Source organism: Dendropsophus ebraccatus, chromosome 10, assembly GCF_027789765.1.
Source record: "Dendropsophus ebraccatus isolate aDenEbr1 chromosome 10, aDenEbr1.pat, whole genome shotgun sequence".
NCBI lineage: Eukaryota > Metazoa > Chordata > Amphibia > Anura > Hylidae > Dendropsophus > Dendropsophus ebraccatus.
Window position 1 is genome coordinate 74,175,696 of NC_091463.1, and position 23,620 is coordinate 74,199,315.

The 23,620-nt window shown below is 44.1% G+C and overlaps 1 protein-coding gene across 1 annotated transcript; it reads right to left on the minus strand.

Moving 5' to 3' along the window:
- Positions 1-2,287: 2,287 nt before the first annotated feature.
- KPTN (kaptin, actin binding protein) lies at positions 2,288-22,408 on the minus strand. The gene is made up of 12 exons (XM_069986678.1): positions 22,158-22,408; positions 20,727-20,809; positions 19,637-19,721; positions 17,513-17,567; positions 14,645-14,720; positions 13,418-13,491; positions 11,356-11,465; positions 10,539-10,646; positions 10,380-10,458; positions 8,702-8,837; positions 6,152-6,307; positions 2,288-3,050 (listed from the first exon to the last, which is right to left on the minus strand). The coding sequence occupies exons 1-12, from the start codon at positions 22,372-22,374 to the stop codon at positions 2,901-2,903; spliced, it is 1,329 nt and encodes a 442-aa protein (XP_069842779.1). The 5' UTR covers positions 22,375-22,408; the 3' UTR covers positions 2,288-2,900.
- Positions 22,409-23,620: the final 1,212 nt, after the last annotated feature.

The window sequence follows — 23,620 nt, forward strand, 5'->3', positions numbered from 1 at the left end:
AATAACTCAACTCTGCTATGCAACGCACACAACTCTGTTATGCAACGCTCTCAACTCTGTTATATCTTGTGGATATCAGCTCTGCTACATCATGGACCAATCAGACGTAAGCATTGCATGATGGGAGATGTAGTTTTCTGGCTGGAGCCATGTTGGATATAGTTCGGCTTTCTAAAAAACTTGTAACTCAGGAACGGAAGCAGCTAGAAAGATGGGAGATGGCTCAAAATCCTCAGGGGGTGAGTAAGAACAGCTAGGTTTGGGAGAATTTTATTTCTTTAGCTCTTGGGGGGGAATACCCCTTTAACTCTTGGTTGTCCTGTTTTGGTGCCTCATCTCCCTCCACCCCTCCCCTCTCCATACGAGAATGCATTTTTCAGCTAATAAACCCAATTATCTGCAAAAAAATTAAACGACAGGCACACTTTAACTAATATATTCAGATTTTAGCAACCTTATCGTTACAATCCAAGGATCATTGAGTCCTCAGTGTTTTCAAAATAAGTACATGTCCCAAGGTACAACCCCAGCTGTCACATGCGTATGGCATATCCAACGCTATCCAAGATGGAGGTACCACCTAATCCTAGGGTTTGTCTTAATTCATTCTGATGAAGGGGGTCACATAGACTGACATACTCCAGATTCGACAGCTCTAGTCCGAGTGCCTGTAGGGTCATGGCTTATACTAAATAGGTAGGGGGTGTAGCCATAAACGTTTGGGCAGTCTGTGATTCTTTGACTAGTTGTAAAAAATAAAAAAATAAATAAAAAAAAGAGAAGGTTGGTGACCCTGTTCTCGCCATGATTGTAGCAACCAGAATGGAAAGGATCCTTAACAATCTAAAGAAAAAGCTGGACCGGTTGGTATTTCTACATACTTACCAACAACTAATTTGGAATGTCCAAAACTGCAGAGAATCCCACCTTATTACAAGTTACCATAAGCCAGCAGCATAATAGTCCAGTTCACTGGGGTGTCCCTTGAAAATCAAGACTGGACAAGAGGAGCATACTTACCAACATTTAATAACCAGAGATGAGCGTACCTCAAGCATGCTTGGTTCCATCCGAGCCCAAGTGTGCAGCATTTGATTAGCGTTGGCTGCAGAAGTTGGTTGCAGCACTAGGGCTGCCAGGAAAGCATGGATGCTGCATAAGGGTGCGTTTACACGTACAGGATCCGCAACACATCCGCAGATTTGCTGCTGTGTTCAGTCATGTAGATGAAATCTGCTGGGGATCCGCAACAGAAAATCCGCTGCGGATCGGGTTCGTGTAAACGTACCCTAAGGCAAGGTTCACACTAAGTTTTTGCAATCCGGTTTTCTCATGTTTTTTTGTGAAAAAAAAACGGATGCATTTGTTTGCATCCAGTTTTGACCCATTTTTCCATTGTAAAAAAAAAAACGGATCAAAACCTTTTTTTTTATCTGTTTTTTGCAAAAAAAAAAAAAAAAAACAATTGCAAAAACATAGTGTGAACCCAGCCTAAGGGTATGTGCACACTGTTGCACGCTGATATTGGTGAATTGAATGTACCCTTAATGTTTTACAGGACTTTCTAAGGGTATGTTCACACCTCGTTTTCGGTCCTACGTCAGGAATCAGTGAAAAAAGGATGCGGACGTGCAGCCCGACGGCCACACTGACCACACTTTTGAGTCCTGCACACAAGCAGTGTACAATGAGCAGAACACAGTCACATAATGACTCCGTCCTGCTCATTTAAGTCAATGTGGCCGTCGGCCGCACATCGGTCTGCATGTCCGCATCCTTTTTTCACTGATTCATGGGACCGAAAACGAGGTGTGAACATACCCTAAGGCTGCATCCAACTTCTACAGTCACCGCTATTCAAATGCCGCTCACTTGGGTTCGGATAGACATGAGCATGCTGGAGTTGTACTCATCTCTATCAATACCCGTACTGCAAGGTGATTTAAGCCCCACCAATTACACAAATCCCACCCCACAGGTCATATTAGCTTTTAGGGAAATAGTATGAGAAAATCCCCACAGCAGTTTATCTAGAATATGTAGGGTAGACAAAAGTAACAATGGCCTGGCCTCCCTTTACCTTTCCCCACTATCCCTTGCCTCCTGATCCTCTCTATTAGTGTCAGTTCCTGCCATGGACAGAGGTGGCAGCAGAGAGCAATTTATCAGACTGGAAATAAGTTTTTCACGAAGGTGACTTACTAATCAGTATAACTTTATGGCACCAATTGATCTGAAAGTCTTTCTCTTGCTGGCGGCAAACAAACAAACAACTAATAAAATGGAGCAAAACATAGAAATAAATTTAGGTTCCATTTATTCCTCTGCAGATCATTCCATCATGTACGGTGCTGAATCTGCATACAACCCTCATGAAATTGTGAATACCTTGCAGGAGAAGTCACTTTCAGGCCATACACAGCACAGACATCTCCCCTCTTTATTTCACAAGGAAGTGGGAGAGAAGCAATGCACATTTCCAGGTGGCCTCTGCAAGCTACAACCATCCAGGATCATCAGGTAGTATATGGTGGTGGGAGGAGGGAAATGAACTGCAGAATTATGTGGAAACTACATGGCAGTAGTTCATAATAGGCTATCATAGGGATTTGCATCACATGGGCTGTGTATGGCAGTACTGTTTTGGTACAATATGGCAGTATTATGGCTGTCTCCACACTTATCTGTGCGACCACCCCCTGTCCATATAGGACTGTACTTACCACAGGCCACACATCATACACTGACCATGCTTATAAAGCTATACATTTATTATAAATGTCTCTCATCCAATCCTGAGGCCTTATTTACTACATTAGGTTCAGAAGGCAGTACTGTCCATATTACACAATAATGTCCTGACATTAAGCCATTCATGTTCCGGATCTCAGGCAGCGCGTCTAAGAAGCCGGCGACTTGTTAGCGGCAGCATCGTGGGACGCCTCAAACTTAGCTTCTCTCTGTGTCGGCGACAGGTCTGCCATCTTAGCTTTCTCTACTTGTTCTTGCAGCCTCTGGATGAGACACTGTGAGGTCTTTGCTAAGCTGTGCTATACAGAGAGAGAAGAGACACATCATAAGTCACACAGACCACAGTCACCACTTCTGCAGGAAGTGGAGTTTTCTTTCCAATCTGACACAATGCTCTCTGCTGCCACCTCTGTCCATGACGGGAACTGTCCATAGCAGCAGCAAATCCCCATAAAAAACCTTTCCTGTTCTGGACAGTTCCTGACACAGACAGAGGTGGCAGCAGAGAGCAACAGGTCAGACTGGAAAAATTACACCACTTCCTGCAGGACATACAGCAGCTGATAAGTATTGGCAGATTTGAGATATATTAGTAGAAGTAATATGCGAAATTGTTTAACTTTCTGACACCAGTTGATTTGATTTCTTTTTCCTCCGGTACCCCTGTAACCCATCAGTTAAATAAAAAGCTTTGGAAAATTAAAGCAACAACCTGTGTGTTTCAGCTGAACCGTGGGTCTTGGTGCAGTAACAAATATACAAAAATGCGTCCATATTGCAGCCACCTGAATGCTTCCTAACTATGATGGATGAACAGATTCTGACTAAAACTTTTGTGGCTGCAGACCAAGAGGAAACAGCTCGACTTCTACTCTATATTGTGCCAGCAGAATTTGCAAAATCACCAGGAAACTAATTAAGAGCTTTCCGATAATTATTAATCAAGCGGAGAGCCGAGGACTTAGCAGGCGTAAAGTGAGGGCCGCAGCCTGGACTCCGCAGGAACACAGAAGGATGATTTGTGCACAAAATAATGAAGACACCATGGCGAGCGCCTCACATACCGCACCGTCAGATACCCCCACTTTAATAAGGCACACAACAGGTTGTCTGCACAGTGAAATACGAACAGCTATCAAAAGACGTAGTGGGACCACGCTGTCTCCTCACAGCACACAGGACTCCTGGGCAATTTCCTCCTGTTCCATAATACATCTGTCATGGACAACTACCAGGATATTCCTTCACTATGGCAGCAGTATATAAATTACAGAATGGGCCCTAATAACATTAATCTACTTTATGGACTAGATTCAATGTGTAGCCGGGCTGGCAGGCTACACATTTATAATCATATACATGGAACAGCCATACAAATAAAACCACCTGCCGAATATAGTGTACATCCCCTTCAAGCCTCCAGCTTTGACCCAAAGATGCATGGACACCAAGACACTAGCAGCAGATCTTTTAAGTATTTCTTTTTCTTTTTTTTTTTTTCCTATCCAGAAAGATGCCAGAAAAAGACCATATATTCCCAATCATTATAACCTATTGACTGGCATGTATTGTTTATTCACTTTTGTTATTAGTACTGGCATATGCCACTCATTTCACCCTTACAAAATAAATATATATATATGTATCAGTACAATGTGGGCACTTGTACTGTGTGTGTAATATGTGTAAATGAGCCAGTACATCTAAGGTCACATTAAAGGACCTTTTACACAGGGCGATTATTGGCCAGGAGTGTTGCAAGAAAAGCTGCTGCAGCTGACAATCGGCTGAGGACCATGGAAATGCCTGATCCTGATCGGATCGTGTGTTTAGAACCTGCCACAAATTTTATTGTCATCACCAGCAAATCTTTCTTGTGTAAACATCTTCCTGTGCGGCTGATAACAACTAAAGAAAACTGACAGCAAAGATATACATACAGGATATGCTGTAGCTATGGGATATATGTATATCTGTGCCGCCAGCCTTCAGACCAAACAGCAGCAAACACCGCTGCTGTGTCGCCACCGAGTCCCCAGGGCCCACCTCCTCCATAATGATGGACAGCTGGAGAAGGCGGGGCCTGAAGCGAGAGCAGCTAGACGGGAGACCATCTCCCCTGGTAAGTGGTGCACAGAGGGTCTGGTTCTTAGGTCCACTGTAGCCACTTCTGATAATGGACTCTGATTAAACATCATCCGGGACCCCTAGCAATATACTGTAGTTATTCCCTGTGCGGTGCCACCACAGGGGGTAAAAAAAAACATTACATGGAGCCTACTGAACACAATGGGCTCTCTGTTCAACCTACAGATGTTTGGGTGCAAGAGAAAGAGAAAAAGAGAGAGATAAAGGGAGAGATTTATCAAACATGGTGTAAAGTGAAACTGGCTCAGTTGCCCCTAGCAACCAATCAGATTCCACCTCTCATTCCTCACAGACTCTTTGAAAATTGAAAGGTGGAATCTGATTGGTTGCTAGGGGCAACTGAGCCAGTTTCACTTTACACCATGTTTAATAAATCTCCCAAAAGTTTATTAAAAAAAAAACCATTGTGTGAACCTAGCATCTCCAGCCTTCCAGTACTTAACAGCTGCTGTATGTCCTACAGGAAGTGGTGTATTCTTTCCAGTCTCTGTTGCCACCCCTGTTCGTGACAGGAACTGTCCAGAGTAGTACCAATCCCTATAGAAAACCTCTCCTGCTCCAATTTAAAAAACACATTTTCCACAATTCCCAGATAATGGAAGTCCCAAACAGGGGGATCCCATCTATCTTTTTACTGAAACAAAGAGTGCCTGCAAAGACTCTCTGGGGAAGATTTATCAAACATGGTGTAAAGTGAAACTGGCTCAGTTGCCCCCAGCAACCAATCAGATTCCACCTTTCATTTTCCAAAGAGTCTGTGAGGAATGAAAGGTGGAATCTGATTGGTTGCTAGGGGCAACTGAGCCAGTTTCACTTTATACCATGTTTGATAAATCTCCCCCTTAAAGTACACTTTTTTTAACACTTCTATAAAATTGAAATAATTTGAGCAGTTCTACAAATACATCTTTCTTTCATTGGTTTGATCCTGTGTTACAGCCTGCTTATCTTCCAAAGCTGCATTCACTATTGCGTTGCCTGCTGTGAGGAAATCCCCCAGTATTCCCTGCTTCACAGCACAGAGCCTGCGGATTGGTGTGTACTGAGACAAGGCGTTGTTCAGTAATCATATGTGAGAAAAAACTAGAACTAGTGCTGTAATTTTACTGCCGCACAAAGCTATAGGGGTGATGGGACTACGTCTGACAGGCTGCAGCAGAAGCCAACAGGACTGAATGCAGCTGTAGGATATCATATGAACGCTTAGTATTGGAGATGTATGACAGAAGAGCTGGAGTATATGGAGTCTCACCTGGAGTATGTGAAGTCCTTTGAGACACATAACAGCCAGCTCACACAGTCCATCCCACGTCAAATCCACGTGTGCTATACAGAGCAGCGGACTGGGGAAGCTTCTTTGCCACCTAAGCTGGAAGTGCCCCGCTATGTACTTGTAACACAGGAGCTCCTAAATATGGGGAGAGAATAACAGAGAATGAGAATAATCTGCAGTCACATACATGCTGAGTGGTATAAATGGCAGGTTATTGTAAAACACTAGGGCAACCATAGGCTGGCAGACGTCCTGCCAACAATAATGACAATAGTGCAATACAATGCTTGCAAGAAATCACCATAAGGGTATGTTCACACCAAGTAATATAGAGCTCTGCCACGGTATCCCACATGCCTCAGTGTCTCAATGGGATGGCTCGTGCGCCTCTGCTCCCACCGCTCTCCGCTCAAAGAATAGGCATTCATTTTTGGGATTATCTATCATTATAAGGCAAAGCCGTCTTCATTACAGAGGAGCAAAATGAAGACGCATTTGCTGGGTCCATTATAACCTATGGAGGGGGGAGGGGCTGAAGATGGATTTGCTGGGTTCATTATAACCTATGGAAAGGGGAGGGGCTGAGAGGGATGAGTGAGCATGGAGAGCATATACGCAACTGTACAGTTTGGCGACTGGGCACATGAAACACTGAATTCAGAGGTCAAAAAGGTCAGTGCTTATTTGGGAGCTTGGTGGGAGAAGATTGTAACATGTAAAGTACAGAAGGAAACTCTTTTGCTTAATATTAGAGTTTCTTAAAATCGCTTGAACTATTCATACTTATGGATTCCGGAAAAGTGACGTTTAAATGACAGGTACACTAATATCTGATCGGTGGGGGGCTAACAACCAGCTGCTCACAAGAGCTGTGGTCCCCACATACACATAGTTGGAGGCATATGGATCCGTACATTGCGTAGTGACTGTGCTGGGTTACTGCAGCTCAGCTCCCACTGATGTAAATGGCATGGCCATTACACAATATACAGAGCTGTCTGCTTCCAGCTTTCTTCTCTGTTTATGTCGGTGCTGCAACTCACAGCTGTATATGTGTGCGCTGACAGGTGGGGGTGGCATGTGCAAGACCCCCACTTATATGATAACCTCTGCCAAGAATAAATTTATATTGGAGTCTATGGCATTCTGCAGTGAGACTATATAGAGCTATAGCCTTGGTAAAGTTAACTACTTACTTCTCTATGTGGGAGCGCAGACAGATAAGCATGGTGTCTGTATTGTCTGTCTCGGGTGCTAAGTTGTTAACTTTTACAAGGCTATAGCACTATATATTCTCACAGCGGACTGAAAATCCCCTGCAAAAGTGGAGTGCCATAGACTTTAATAGAAACTGCAGCAGATTTTACTATGAGCAACTTGCAGTGTGAAATCCGCTGTGATACGGTACGTATGAATGGACTCTAAAAGAAATGTACTATGCTGGTCAATGGGAGCTGTATGGATTCTTCAGTAAGCTCCTAAGCTGCTCCTAGTATCGGCAGGCAGTCTGGCTTTTATCACTATATTCTTTAGTTACATGATAAGGAGGAATAGACAGGTGGAAACAGAATTCAGCATATAGGCCAGATCCTCAAATCATTAGTTCTCTGGACAACCTGCTAGACTATTTAAGACGCAGTCACAAAGTAAAGCCATCTTAAAGGAAACTTACACTTTTGCAGGAAAGAGATTTTCAGGGCATGAAAAGAACTTGCAAGTACCTGATCATCCAGGCCTAAATATAAGTCTCGGCGGATAAAAAAAACAGTGCGCTATTCAAGATGAAGAGAAGGTACTAAAGTGCGAAAGCAACACTTAGTAACAACTTGGCCTGTTTTTACGGGGGTAATCACACATCAGGGAGCTGCGGGCAGCTTAGCGCTCTCACAGGCAGCGCCATTTAATTAGATTCATTGTTTACACCTCCTTTGCCAGCTTCACCCACCCATACAACCGACATGTGTCAGTGGGCGGTAATCTAATTAATCTGAAGCTGCTACACTGCAATTCACCCATCCTCACAGTGCTATTTCCGGGGAATCGAACATTAGTGACGGATCATCCACTGTGCAGGGGGCACTGACCTGTTACCCTGATATAGGTAAAAAATAGTCAGAAGATGTTTGGTAGTGGATGATTTAAAGGCGTTATCCAGCGAAAATCTTTTTTCTTTAAATCAACTGGTTGCAGAAAGTTATATAGATTTGTAATTTACTTCTATCTAAAACTCAAGTCTTCCCATACTTATCAGCTGCTGTATGTCCTGCAGGCAATGTTGTTACATGTACATGATACATGTATCAAGAAACAGAAATCCAAATGCATTTCTGGAAATTTAGGACCATGATGCATTGCAGCAAGAGCATCCATGTTTACAATGGAGTTGGCATAACGGATATCTCATGTGTATAGTCCCTATTATTGTGACATGCTGTTGTGCAGAAATGTATTTGCAAGTGATGTACTGGGCATGAATATAGTTACATCCTGCAAATCCAAGAAGTCCCCAAGCGATGGCTAACAAACTACCTGTCCGTATGTTCCAAGCAAAATCTCTGGTTCTCCATCAAAATCCACATCTGCTGTCATGGCACACAGCACGCTGTCAAACTGGTCGCTGTTTGGCAGGAGAAGCTGCTCTCGGAGGCCGTTCTGTAAGATGTTCCTAAGATAATATTAATAAGAAAAACAGAAAAAAATAACAGGCGTGAATATGAATAAGCCTAGGGCATCATGCCAACACTTGGTGCAAGTAAAAATAGCAGATTACCGTGTCTATTGCATAGTCTCAATCTTTCTCTATGGGGACAAAAAGTCATAAGAACCTTCTACTAGTATGACTAGCATGATGAATAACAATTCCTCATTGCCATTGCAGTACAGGGATGTATTTTTATATTGCCCTCTACCTGTGCAAGTATCATAGTGCTGATGCTCATGAACCTGGAATCTCAGGATGCACAGTGCCACAGGTTTCTCACAGAAAGTGGTCTGCAGTCTGCAGAACTGAGGGAGGACGTATGAAAAAACAACTAAACTACTGAACTACTACTACAACTACAACTGAACTAAATAAAAAAAAATTAAAAGAAACTAAGATTCTCACAAGTAAGTGATTCTGCATGTGTTGCTGCCATCTATAGGACTCTCTGGGAATAACATGTGCTTGTCACTATTCAATAGGAGGAGAGATGTGATCCAGTGCAGCACCATCTCAGGGTAAATGGCACAGTGCAACTGTAATGTGTGATCTCTTATGATGCAGTACAGGTCATCCACTGTGAGGAGTGCTTTGTTACCGCTCACTATTTAAAAAATGGGATTCTGAACCAATTAATCCAGTATTCTCTAATGGGGTATAAAAAAAAAGAAAGAAAAGCAAAAAATGGCACCACCTCTATGCCTCTGTTGACGCTGTAGGTTGCACGCATATTGAATGTAGATTAAGTACAGACAAAAAAACAGAAAGTGCAACAGCAACCTACAGGTGCAAGTGCTTACCGTATATACTACCCCCGGTGTACACATGAGAAAAACCCGTTCTGTAGATATAAAAAATGAGGATCTTGGCAAACCATTTGATCAAACAGAGTGTACCATGTCACCACGTCAAGGCGTCCTCAGAGACATGGTCCTATTCTAGCATTTTCACACTAGCAATGGCCTCTCCTGGGCTAACAATAAGCCTACAATTGGGCAGATAGGAGCCAAATCTCTATTTATAGCACCCATAGGACATGGGTGGAGTGCAAGCCAACAAGAGGCAGCCACACCCCCCAACATACAACAGAAAAAAAGCCTGTAGGTTGCTATTGCACTTCCTGTTTTTTTGTCTGTACATAAGAACTACGCAGCATGCAGCTTACAGTGTGAACAGAGGCATAGAGGTGCTGCTAAATTTTTCCTTTTTTTTCTGTTCTATGGGGGCTATCTCCTGTTGGCTTGCACTCCCCCCCCCCCCCCCCCCCCCATGTCTTGCGGGTGCTATAAATAGATATTTGGCTAATATCTGCCCAGTTGTAGGCCTATTGTTAGTCCAGCCATTGCTAGTGTGAGAATGCTAGCGTAGGGACCATGACTCTGAGGACACCTTGGCGTGGTTACATGGTACACTCTGGTAGATCAAATGGTTTGCCCACTGATCAGCTTGGTATCCCCCATCCTATGCATAGGGAATAACAAGTTCATAATGTATAATGGGACTAACCAATACACTGCAGACAGCTCTATGGTACTGGTCACCAGGACATTGTACTGCTCCGGAAAAATACGGCCTTGCTCAGAACCTGAAATAACAAGAGACCCCAATTGCAAATTATACACAAAAAAGTCAACTCTGGCTGATAACATTTGGCAATGGTCTCACCATTCCATGTGCCTGCCTCATCTGCTCCGGCATAGGCACTTGGCATGCTAAATATCAGCACCTTAGAAAGGGGACCATCCTGTTGTAGAGACCAGCTCTGGAGAATCTCTGTCCGAAAAGAAAACACAAAAGGTAGTTAAAGAGATTTTCAAGCTCAATCTCAGCACCGTCACCGTTCATTATGCATGGACCACTGCAGAACTGGCCTTCCTCTTGTATGTAACTGCTGACGCCAGTGACAGGTCCATACACAGTGACCATATGCTTCCACTGGGGAGGCCAGGATCAACAGGAGGTTTTTTTTTTTGTTCGTTTTTTTTGTTTTTTTAATCCTAACCTGCTAGGCAGCCACTTTTTGAAAACCCCTTCAATATGATGTTAAGGCATGTACTGGGAGTTCACAGGTGGCAACCAAATGTGAGAACCAACATGGACATATTACTTCATTTACCATTTTCAAGTAAGATGTATTTATGGGGTCTTGATCTCTCCATCATGTAAAACTAAACTCTGCATGTGGCCCTACTGTGGTTCTAGAAGCCTACACGTATAATGCAAGAGCCATTACATAGTGCGCTTAAATGTCATCAGCATGAGGCTTGAATAGCTGCTCATTTATATATAAACCCTAGAAACCCCCCTTCATTTCGATTGCTTCAAGGGTGTTAGAATTAGACCTTCAGTACAACAGCGACTCCAAGTGGTAGGTAAGGGAAAATTAAAGAACATTTGCTATGGAATAAACAAAATATAGTCAGTTTACCCCCACTCACACCCAATGGGCATTATCTATCTTTTCTATAGCAGTCCCTATTACCCCGCTTTCCTTGGTCCACGTGTGATACACAGAAGTATCCGCTCTGACATCCGTACGCTGTAATCCGCCTCTGGGTATCTGGGATGTTGTGAACACTCAGCCAGGTAACGCTGTAAACAAATGGAAAGGTCTATTAGATTCACACGCATTTGTTCACTAATCGATCAGTGTAATTGCACATTATTCATTGTTTTGCTGGGAGCAGAAGGAGTAAACGATCATAGTAACAATCGCAATATCGATCATAGTAATGATCGTAACTAACGACCATCGTTCTGTGTAATATGGTGAATTATTTAAAGGGGTAGTGCTGCCTTAGAAAATTATTCACTAAATAACACACATTACAAAGTTATAAAACTTTGTAATGTATGTTATGTGTATGGCCCCCTTCCCTGCGTACTCCCACCCCCGGGAGTGTAGTGCAATATACATACCTGATTCGACCCCGGCCACCATCTTGGGGACAATGACGCACCAGCCCTAAGCTCAGCCAATCGCGGCTGAGCAGCTGATGACGCGGCAGAGGGCGGCCGGCATGAGGGACGGATGGAGCGGTGCGGCCGGTCTCCCGAAGATTACATCATTGTCACAAGATGGCGGCCAGGGGTTGACACGAATCAAGTAAGTATAATGCACCACACTTCCGGGTTTAACGTGGGTGGGGGGAAACACGGGGAAGGGGGCCATTTACATACATAACATACATTACAAAGATGTATAACTTTGTAATGTGTGTTATTTTGTGAATAATTGCTTGGCGCTGCCCTACCCCTTTAAGGTTAACGATAAACACGCTCGTTTGTGATCGCTTATGGTTAGTCATTAAAAATCGCTCCGTGTAATAGGACCCTTATGGTCCATTTACCCAATTGATCGTTTAATGGTTTTGAAGCAATGATTTAGTTTTTATAACGATCAGAATTTAGACGAATAAATCGTTAGAAAAATCGATCGCTTATGTCCATCTCACACATAGGGTGAATTTGTGAAAGACTGTTTACACAAAGTGATCTGCAAATTTTTAGCGAACGATTTGAGACCATGTTGAAAGATCACAATGAGCGTTTTTTTGCTTGTCGCTTGATCGTTTGCAGTGTTTACACGAGCTGATTATCACTCAAATGCGATTGTCATTGCGAAAATGTAAACGATAATTGTTCCATGTAAACGCAGCATTACTGGGCATAACAATCTAACAACAGTATGAGACAAGTAGGTGAGAAGCCAGTGCTTTCTGGAAGGATGTATATCATCAATTAAAGAGAACATTTCCTTACAAGCCAGCTGAGCATGTTTCTAATGCAAGGATATGGCCCCCTATTCTTTTAGTACAAAGCAGTGAACCTCTTTTCCTCGATACACATCCTTGTCATAGAGACACACCAAAAGTTTTGACCAGAGGGCATCTGGATTGACAGGGAGAGAAGCACCTAGCCACAGGCATCTCCCGGCTCGTTCTAGCGATCAGTGGGGGTCTGATCAAAACTTTTGATATGTCTTTGAAATGATTTTTAAGTGTTAGGCTCTGTTCACACTGCAGTTCAGGGATATGTATTTTATCCCTGTAATGTATGTCACTGTATAGTTGCACAATGACTACAACTTTTGGTAGCACTACAAATTAATTTTCACTATGAAACTTTAGCAGAAGTGCAAAGCAATATATAGGGGGGGGGGGATTTATGAAAGGGTGTAAATATACACCTGGTGCAAATTGCCCACAGCAACCAATTACAGCTCCTCTTATATGTTACCAGAGCTAAAAGCTGAGCTGTGATTGGTTGCTGTGGCCAGTTTACACCAGGTGTATATTTACACCCTTTCATAATTCTCACCCATAGAGTTGTATAGAATCTTGTGGACTGCGGCTGACACTCAATACAGGGCACATATGGAGCACTCAACAGGAGTTTTCCTGATGCACATATGTTAAATGCAGAAGAAAAACTAATGTGAACATAGCCTTACATTCAGCATCAACTTCACACACTCATAATTCCTATACGGAGTGGAATACTGGTTTGTAAGATGGCTACATCTACAATAAGAAGCATCTTACTTGCTTGGGAGATCTCTCAGTTCTGGGAATAGATTTTCTACTGGTTGTTCTTCAAATTGATGCAGTCCTTCATTCTGTCAAAAATTAGAATACAGTCATAAATCACTATCATTTCTTGACAGAGGTCATAATCTTCCTCTCCCCAGGATACTATCTTTTACTAACCCCAGCCATGCACATCAGGCAGCTGTCAGCCACCGCAGCCATTCCTCTCTGTACTATAAACATGTATAGTGAGGGGGACAAGGGTTTTGTTTTGTTAAAGGAGAAGTCCGAGTATTTTGAAAATCCAGCAGCTGGCAGGGGGCTATTTGGTAAGAAGTATGAACTTACCTCTCCTCGTGCTCGCATTAAGTGGTGGGATCGGCCTTACGACCCTCGCCAGGCTCCGGGTCTTCGCGTTGACACGTCATGACCCGGCTGATGGACTGGCCGCCCAGCAGTCAGTCAGTCAGCAGTCAGTGACTGGAGCGGTGTCCCACCCAAATTCCTTATTGGCTGAGTGGGGCCAGACCATCAGCCGGGATAGGCATTCCCCCCCTGAGTTGTGACATCATCGCAACTCGGGGGAAAGTGACTTCTGGTGCGGGCCCTGAGGCCGGTCCCGCCGCTCACCATAGTCACAGAGAGAGTTAAGTGTGTACTTGTTATCGAATTCCTCCCTGCCGGCTGCCGGATTTTCAAAATGCCTGGACTTCCTCAAATAAAAATTAGAGAGTTTCTTTAGACCTTATTTTAAGGGGAAAACTTTTAGGAACTAAAAGTTACCCCCTATCCTTGCCTATGCTCAGCCACTGTTTATGCGACTTCCAAACACAGCAGAGATCAGTGCTCAGCAATGTTGAGAAATTCCACAAATAATGAAAGCAACAGGGACTGAGCATACATGAGTGCGCCATTCCGGGGCTGCCTGGGTGATTGCTAGATCATCCGGGCAGCCCATAGCATACAGCAGCAGTCTGCTGCAGCCCCTTCTATTCCATGGAGCGACAGCAGTAGATCGTTGCTGTATGAGCCGTTTGTCATTTAACATGTTTGAAAGACAAACGACGCAAGGATCAGCCAACATGAAAGATGACGGCTAATCGTTGCCTTGTATTTTACTTGATAATTATCGGCCGTAACAGCCGATATCGGCCGAATATGGCCAATAATCATTCTGTGGAATAGGGCCTTAACCTGGGAAATCCACTACTACTACACCTATGGTGTTAGAAATTGTCCAACCTCTTTGTACAGGTGAATGTACTGATCATTGCCTCCCAGTAGGAACACGGTCTCCTGTTGGTCTCCGACCTGCACCCTGTGGACAACATATAATGGTTAGATGCAGGGGAGATTTTTACAGAATGAGATCTGATCTGTGTAACTGTGTATTAGATCATATATATATATATATATATATATATATATATATATATATATATATATATATATACACACATATATATATATATACACTCACCGGCCACTTTATTAGGTACACCATGCTAGTAACGGGTTGGACCCCCTTTTGCCTTTAGAACTGCCTCAATTCTTGGTGGCATAGATACAACAAGGTGCTGGAAGCATTCCTCAGAGATTTTGGTCCATATTGACGTGATGGCATCACACAGTTGCCGCAGATTTGTCGGCTGCACATCCATGATGCGAATCTCCCGTTCCACCACATCCCAAAGATGCTCTATTGGATTGAGATCTGGTGACTGTGGAGGCCATTTGAGTACAGTGAACTCATTGTCATGTTCAAGAAACCAGTCTGAGATGATTCTAGCTTTATGACATGGCGCATTATCCTGCTGAAAGTAGCCATCAGATGGTGGGTACATTGTGGTCATAAAGGGATGGACATGGTCAGCAACAATACTCAGGTAGGCTGTGGCGTTGCAACGATGCTCAATTGGTACCAAGGGGCCCAAAGAGTGCCAAGAAAATATTCCCCACACCATGACACCACCACCACCAGCCTGAACCGTTGATACAAGGCAGGATGGATATATGCTTTCATGTTGTTGACGCCAAATTCTGACCCTACCATCCGAATGTCGCAGCAGAAATCGAGACTCATCAGACCAGGCAACGTTTTTTCAATCTTCTACTGTCCAATTTCGATGAGCTTGTGCAAATTGTAGCCTCAGTTTCCTGTTCTTAGCTGAAAGGAGTGGCACCCGGTGTGGTCTTCTGCTGCTGTAGCCCATCTGCCTCAAAGTTGGACGTACTGTGTGTTCAGAGATGCTCTTCTGCCTACCTTGGTTGTAACGGTTGGCTATTTGAGTCACTGTTGCCTTTCTATCAGCTCGAACCAGTCTGCCCATTCTCCTCTGACCTCTGGCATCAACAAGGCATTTCCGCCCACAGAACTGCCGCTCACTGGATGTTTTTTCTTTTTCGGACCATTCTCTGTAAACCCTAGAGATGGTTGTGCGTGAAAATCCCAGTAGATCAGCAGTTTCTGAAATACTCAGACCAGCCCTTCTGGCACCAACAACCATGCCACGTTCAAAGGCACTCAAATCACCTTTCTTCCCCATACTGATGCTCGGTTTGAACTGCAGGAGATTGTCTTGACCATGTCTACATGCCTAAATGCACTGAGTTGTCGCCATGTGATTGGCTGATTAGAAATTAAGTGGTAACGTGCAGTTGGACAGGTGTACCTAATAAAGTGGCCGGTGAGTGTATATATATATATATATATATATATATATACACACTCACCGGCCACTTTATTAGGTACACCTGTCCAACTGCATGTTACCACTTAATTTATAATCAGCCAATCACATGGTCAAGACAATCTCCTGCAGTTCAAACCGAGCATCAGTATGGGGAAGAAAGGTGATTTGAGTGCCTTTGAACGTGGCATGGTTGTTGGTGCCAGAAGGGCTGGTCTGAGTATTTCAGAAACTGCTGATCTACTGGAATTTTCACGCACAACCATCTCTAGGGTTTACAGAGAATGGTCCGAAAAAGAAAAAACATCCAGTGAGCGGCAGTTCTGTGGGCGGAAATGCCTTGTTGATGCCAGAGGTCAGAGGAGAATGGGCAGACTGGTTCGAGCTGATAGAAAGGCAACAGTGACTCAAATAGCCAACCGTTACAACCAAGGTAGGCAGAAGAGCATCTCTGAACGCACAGTACATCCAACTTTGAGGCAGATGGGCTACAGCAGCAGAAGACCACACCGGGTGCCACTCCTTTCAGCTAAGAACAGGAAACTGAGGCTACAATTTGCACAAGCTCATCGAAATTGGACAGTAGAAGATTGGAAAAACGTTGCCTGGTCTGATGAGTCTCAATTTCTGCTGCGACATTCGGATGGTAGGGTCAGAATTTGGCGTCAACAACATGAAAGCATGGATCCATCCTGCCTTGTATCAACGGTTCAGGCTGGTGGTGGTGGTGTCATGGTGTGGGGAATATTTTCTTGGCACTCTTTGGGCCCTTGGTACCAATTGAGCATCGTTGCAACGCCACAGCCTACCTGAGTATTGTTGCTGACCATGTCCATCCCTTTATGACCACAATGTACCCAACATCTGATGGCTACTTTCAGCAGGATAATGCGCCATGTCATAAAGCTAGAATCATCTCAGACTGGTTTCTTGAACATGACAATGAGTTCACTGTACTCAAATGGCCTCCACAGTCACCAGATCTCAATCCAATAGAGCATCTTTGGGATGTGGTGGAACGGGAGATTCGCATCATGGATGTGCAGCCGACAAATCTGCGGCAACTGTGTGATGCCATCATGTCAACATGGACCAAAATCTCTGAGGAATGCTTCCAGCACCTTGTTGTATCTATGCCACGAAGAATTGAGGCAGTTCTGAAGGCAAAAGGGGGTCCAACCCGTTACTAGCATGGTGTACCTAATAAAGTGGCCGGTGAGTGTATATATCGAATATCAGCAGACACTGAGCTAGCAGTAAACAATGAGAGATGGGAAATCCCTATTCAGTGGAAATATTACTAGAAAAATTCACACGAATGTACTAAAGATTATATTGTGGTATACATTGTAAGATGTTTTCAAGAGTGACTGGACACATACCAGACAAGATCACAAGATCCACAAAGCCGTATACTCACTCTGCATGACACAGCTGGAATGGGGTGAACTTCAGCTCCAAATTTAGGCAGCTCTCTGTCAGGACAAGTGAGAATATATATATAAGCATCTTCTGTTTAAATTATTCTATTAATGCAGCATGGGATGATTATAGCCCCATAATGGATTGACATGAGAACCATCTGCTGATCTGGCACCAGAATTCTGTGGCAGGTGTACTGCAGTGGGTGTCTGACAGCAAGTGAAGAGTTAAAACTTAAAGTGAATTTTTTAATGATTAGAGACAGATACTGAAATGTTCTCTATTTTCTGAATGTAATTTCTTTGGTTTAATATTATTATACTATTAGTATGTACATTTTTAGTATTTTATTATGGGGGCAGCCGCCTTGCCTAAGCTGTTAACAGCATTACAAAGTATCCTTCGGGGCAGGGATGGGGAACCTTCATCCCTCCAGCTGTTGCAACAGCTGGAGGGACGAAGGTTCCCCATCCCTGTTTTAGGGGAAGTCACATGAACATATATGCAATAGTCAGGCTCTGACTCTATTTAATTGAGACGTTTTTAGACATGCTCTGTGACCTGTGCAGAGTTCAGCAAACAGGAAGGGGGAGTGCAGTGTCCCAGAACATGTTGTCAGTTTCTCACTTTAAGTTACTTTTATTGCTATAGCCATGCCTGTCCTGGAAACTATATGCACTGCAACTGTTTACTGTGTAATCCCTATTACTCTCAAGTTCATGTGTATATCTTGTTGTGTCGTTCCTGTTCTCAATCTTCTCATCAACTCAAGATATTCACCGCAAGTATTATAACCCACCGAGCCTCTTTATTCCTCTATCACTACTACTCCCATCATCCGGCACGCTTCACCTCAGCCTATGCAGCACCACCTTTGCTCTGTCTATATAAGTCTGCTATATACCCGGTTGCATCCGGAAGAGACTGTTGCTACCAGTTACCTCAGTTACAATAAACTTGTAACCACCGCTGTTACTGAACCCTGGCATTGGTGTCCCTTATCTGGTGCCCCGACTAGGTACAGCGAAGAATCGCATGCCCAGTATCCCGCATAGAACCGCAGACCGGCCTACAGCTGTGCCACCCTCGTGCTAGTACCGTGACAACTCTATACCCTGCAGCTGCCCCGGTTCCTGCCTGCTAGTAACACCTGCACTGCGGAGTGGCCCTCACGGGTCAGGGCATTGCAGGAGGGGGTGCTGAACTCTAAATGTTTATCTACTATAAATGGTAATAGATCCTGTTTTATCCATACACTGGTGTTACCGTTCTCCCAAACAGGAGTATCTGTGCCCTAACTTTGCACCACCTCTCTGTCCCTCCTCCCCACCCTCCTTATCATTAGGAATGCTCCAGGCAGATTGCCTCCTATTCGTCACCTGTGGCAGCCAGGCAAATGGGCTGGATCGTTAAGGACCTGTGCAATGTTCAGCATGGAGAAAATGTTTCAGTTGCATTCCTAATGATGAAGAGGGTGGGGAGGAAGGACGGAGAGGTGGTGCAAAGTTAGGGCACAGATACTCCCGTTTGGCAGGGGCTGCAAGTTTAAGGGTACAAACCCACTTGACGTATTTGCTGCGTGAATCAGTCTTAAAAATAAGCAGGCAAAACGCAGGTTGGCTTTATACAATTGTTCTGCGTTAAAATACGCAATTGCGTATTTTTGAAGCGTGAAGCTACATGCGTTTTTCGCACAGGTTGTTAACAACTGATGCTTTGCTAACAACAAGCTTCACGCTTCAAAAATTCGCAATTGCGTATTTTAACGCAGAAAAATTGTATAAAGCCAACCTGCGTTTTGCCTGCTTATTTTTAAGACTGATTCATGCAGCAAATACGTCAAGTGGGTTTGTACCCTTTAAAGTATTTTTTTAGGACAATAACTGCATCACCTGCCAAACGGACCCCAGGACAGATCTTGGATTAAAAGCAGCTATCCGAAGGTACAAGCGGTTTGGGGGGGTCAGATTGTGGGTACAGAGTCCCTTTAAGCTCCATTTATTTCAATGGAACTGAGTTTCAAAACCCCACCCAAACTGGAGACGAGAGGGGGAAAAGTGGCCATATTTTTGTAGCGCTGGATAACCCCTTTAACCCATAAATACAAAAGAGTAGAGCATACGTGCAATGGAGTCCAGGTTATACTCCGATCCTGGCTCATAATCACAATAAATATTCAGGAAAGGGCTGGCTTTATCTCCCGAGTCCTAAAAAAAAAAAAACCATCAGCTACAGAATCAGTGTCTTATTAGATTATAAAGTCAGTAGTACCAACATAGCAGTCCCATCACTGAGGGACTTGAAGGTGCCACGCTTACACGCTCATGAAAACAATACATCTAAAATAGAAAAGTGTAAATAGTCATAGTCCCTTTTAGGCCAAGTTCACACTCTGTATGAATATCGGACGTTTTTTGATGCGGCCGGTGTTTGCCGTGTCAAACAACGGCCAATGCGTGTGATGTTCACTAGGCCAATACTATAGTATCGGCCGGATTAAGGTCACTTTATTTGAATTGGAATGTGGCCACATTCGGGTGTGCCCGCACTCCAATTAGCCATAGCACACAATGTAAAGTATGGCTGGGAGCCGTACCTTACATTGTATGCACAGGCTATGTTGTGCGGCCGCTGTTTACTGAATAGCAGCCGCACAAAAAAGAACTGTTAATTATTTTGTGCGGCCACAGAGAACCATGGCTGTAGTGTATACAGAGTATATAAACTACGGACGTGATTCTATGCAATTTAATGTAATGCCGCAGTGTTATTAAAAAACGGCCGTTGTTCAATGAACAAATACACTGTAGGAACATGGTCTTAGACTATATTGAGCCCATATAAGCCATCAAATCCTGCTGAGAACATCAAGAGCTGCTTTCTAAAATGCTTGAATTGCCTGGAAAATTAGCTTCATGTACAGATTTACTGCTGAGCTTGTGCTCATACATGAAATGTCTATATGAACAATCACAGCTGCAGTGTAAAGCATGGGGGGCGCAGTAACAGAATAAACCTAGATCAGATAAAACTAGAATGATCTATATAAATATATATATATATATATATATATATATATATATATATATATATGTATGTGTATATATATTGTATGCGCTAAAATCAAATCCTACTTCTACTGATCATCAATGGTGTGCACCCCACAAGCGTTTAGAGCGGTCACACATATGGCCGTAGTCTTGGACACTCACCTTAATAAATGTTATTCCCACAACCAGACCTCGCTTGGGAGGAGACTTGCTGAAAGAGTCAATGGACACGATCTCAGCATCAACTAGAACACAATGAGAACATATTTTTTTATTGTGATGATGCGTCTAAAATAGAGAATGAAATTACAGATTATGGTTTACACCTACAGGATCTGCAGCTGATTTTCTGCAGCAGATTTCATTTAAATAACTGAACACAGCATCAAATCTGCTGCAGATCTGCTGCAGATCCTATAGGTGTGAACGCACCCTAAAGGGAAACTATCAGCATATCAGATGAATGTAACCTGGCGATATCTCCCTTTTGTGCCCCGGGTGAGGATGATGATAAGTCTCTCACCTTCATCCTCTGTGCCATTTCCGTGCACACTGTAGTTTAATTCTGTGTCTAGTAAGGATGTTTGGAGCCCTGGGGCAGGGGAAATACCACCCTGAGAGCACTGATCTGCCCCTGGGGTGCTCAGGGGGGAGGCAGCCCACTGCTCCAAAAAGCCTTACTAGACTCAGGATTAAACTACAAAGAGTATGGGAACCTCAGGGCCCTATGTGCAATAGGGAGCTATCAGCAGGTTAGATTCCCTTTAAGGGTGGGTTCTGATGGATTCCGTAGCTCGTACCCCTTCACGGCCGTGTACCTCTCTGCCAGTGCCATAGACACCATTCTATGCACGGGCGGATTGCGCTTTCCGCCGAAAGGATTGACGTCAGTTCATTCGCCGGATAGCGAAATCGGGCCTTCCATAGAATGGTGTCTATGGAGCCGGCAGAAAGCCGCGCGGCCGTGAATGGGTACGAGCTACGGAATCTGGCAGAAAATCTCGGCTCGGGTTCCGTAGTGAGAACCTACCCTAACAATCTCATTGTGTGTACACAGCTGCTATACAGACAGATGTTTCAGACTCCATACAGTTACTACCAACCTCACGCAGCCTCTTCTATAGAGCAGCATGAAGAAGGAGCAGAGGAGAGGAGTAACACACTGCAGGTTCACAATACATGGCAGGAATCGGCCTTTGGGAAAACAGTGCCACTCTTATTCTCAGTTCGTGTGTGGTATTGCCGCTCAGTTCCATTAAAATGAATGGAAAAGTTCTAATACAACCTAAAACCTGAGGGCAGGTATCCTTGTATAATCCCTTTAAATGTACATAGTGATTTGATGTTAGATATAAAATATTTTATTCAGTAAAATATTTGTTCTGGGAAAAAAAAAAAAAAAAATCAGTTGCCTTGGTTACAAAGATCACCTGACAGCTGTCACTTATTACCCATAAGCACGTGCTTCCCTCCATCACACTGGTGACGCTTATTAGGTCACCTGACCAAGCCGCACCAAACCACGCCCTCCACGGCAGAATAGGACTTAATAAGCCACGCCAATATCACATCCATGCCCGCCCTCCCGCACACCTGGTATGTAGGTGAACTGCAGCTCCCGGGCCCCGGCGCGGAGCTTGTCCCGCAGCTCCTGGTACTTGAAACTGGTCACTTTCCCCTTCAGGGTGGCCGCCAGCAGTTCGTGTCCGCCGCCCCCGGTGCACGGCAAAACCGAGAGACCGTACACATTGCTCTGGGAGGGAAAGCGGCTGAAAGTATCTTCTGTGAGAGGGCAACAGTCGCCGGACATGACCGGAAGTGACGTCTTGCCAGCCTCAAAGATGGCGGATTTCCACCTCCGGCTTTGGCGTCTGCTGTGTACTGACGTGGTGGCATGGTGACAGCATCCTCCTCTTAGCTGCAGGCGCACCCGCCATTGTTTCTGAGCAGCTAATAATTACATCTACATGGAAGCTCGTCCACTTGTATGAGGGCAGGGGTGCGGGTTTTTGGACCACATTCTGGCATGGATGGATTTATTTTGATGGACAGAATGTGGATCCTGTGTCACAGTCATATGAAGGGAAAAAAATCAGACCTGCCATTATACCCGACTTGTATTTGCAGCATGGAATTGCCCATAAAAAATTGATCCCCTGGAGAGCGCCTCCCTGTGGATGTAATATGTATGACATGCAGAAATAAGGGTTATAAGGGCCTGTTCACACTAAGGAAAACTGGTGGAAATTCCAAGCAAGACCCCGGCCTGCTATCAGTTTTAATAGGAGCCTCACACATCTCTCATGTCAATCCTTTGAGCGGAGGCGTGCAAGGCATCCCATTGAAACTGATAGCAGGCCCAGTCTTGCTCGGAATATCCGTAGTGTGAACAGGCTGTATTGTAGACCGCCTTTACACAGATTTTTGAATCTGAAGCCAGGAATGGATTCAAAAAGAGGTGACATCCCAATCTTACTTTTACGACCTATACTGTGTATAGTCTTCCTGGCTTTGGCTTCAAAAATCTGTCAGATAAATCTCTGTGTAAACCAAGGATGGGGAACCTTCGGCCCTCCAGCTGCTGCAAAACAACAATTCCCATCATGCTTTGGCTGTCCAGACATGATGGGAATTGTAGTTTTGCAGCAGCTGGAGGACCGAAGGTTCCCCATCCCAGGTGTAAACACCATTAGAGTCCATTTGCTCCATGTTTGAATACCAGTGGCTGAAGAAGTCGGATGCAAGCCTAGGAAATCCAGGAAAACATGGATATATCCTATGACTGGATCCATGTTATCTCAGACTCCCTAGAGCTGCATCCAAATTCAAATGCCAAACAACATCTTAACTTTAGGCTGGAAAAAGCTGCTTACAGGTCCATTAAAGTAGCCAGGTGCCTTGTTGTAGGTTACTCATGGATCTTTTTGGCTACAGTGCATTGCATATCCTGATCCCACACCCCTTTACTGTAATACAGCCATTGCCCTAGTGTTTCCAGACCTCAAAACTACAACCCGTCATACAGCTGCAGAGCCACCAGTTGAAGACTAGGTCTG

Coding starts and splice junctions, on each gene's coding strand:
- KPTN (XM_069986678.1), bottom strand. CDS start 22,374: ATGTCCGGCGACTGTTGCCCTCTCACAGAAGATACTTTCAGCCGCTTT. Junction 10,647..11,355: donor CGTGGACCAAGGAAAGCGGG/GTAATAGGGACT, acceptor CTTTTCGGACAG/AGATTCTCCAGAGCTGGTCT. Junction 10,459..10,538: donor TGAGGCAGGCACATGGAATG/GTGAGACCATTG, acceptor TTGTTATTTCAG/GTTCTGAGCAAGGCCGTATT.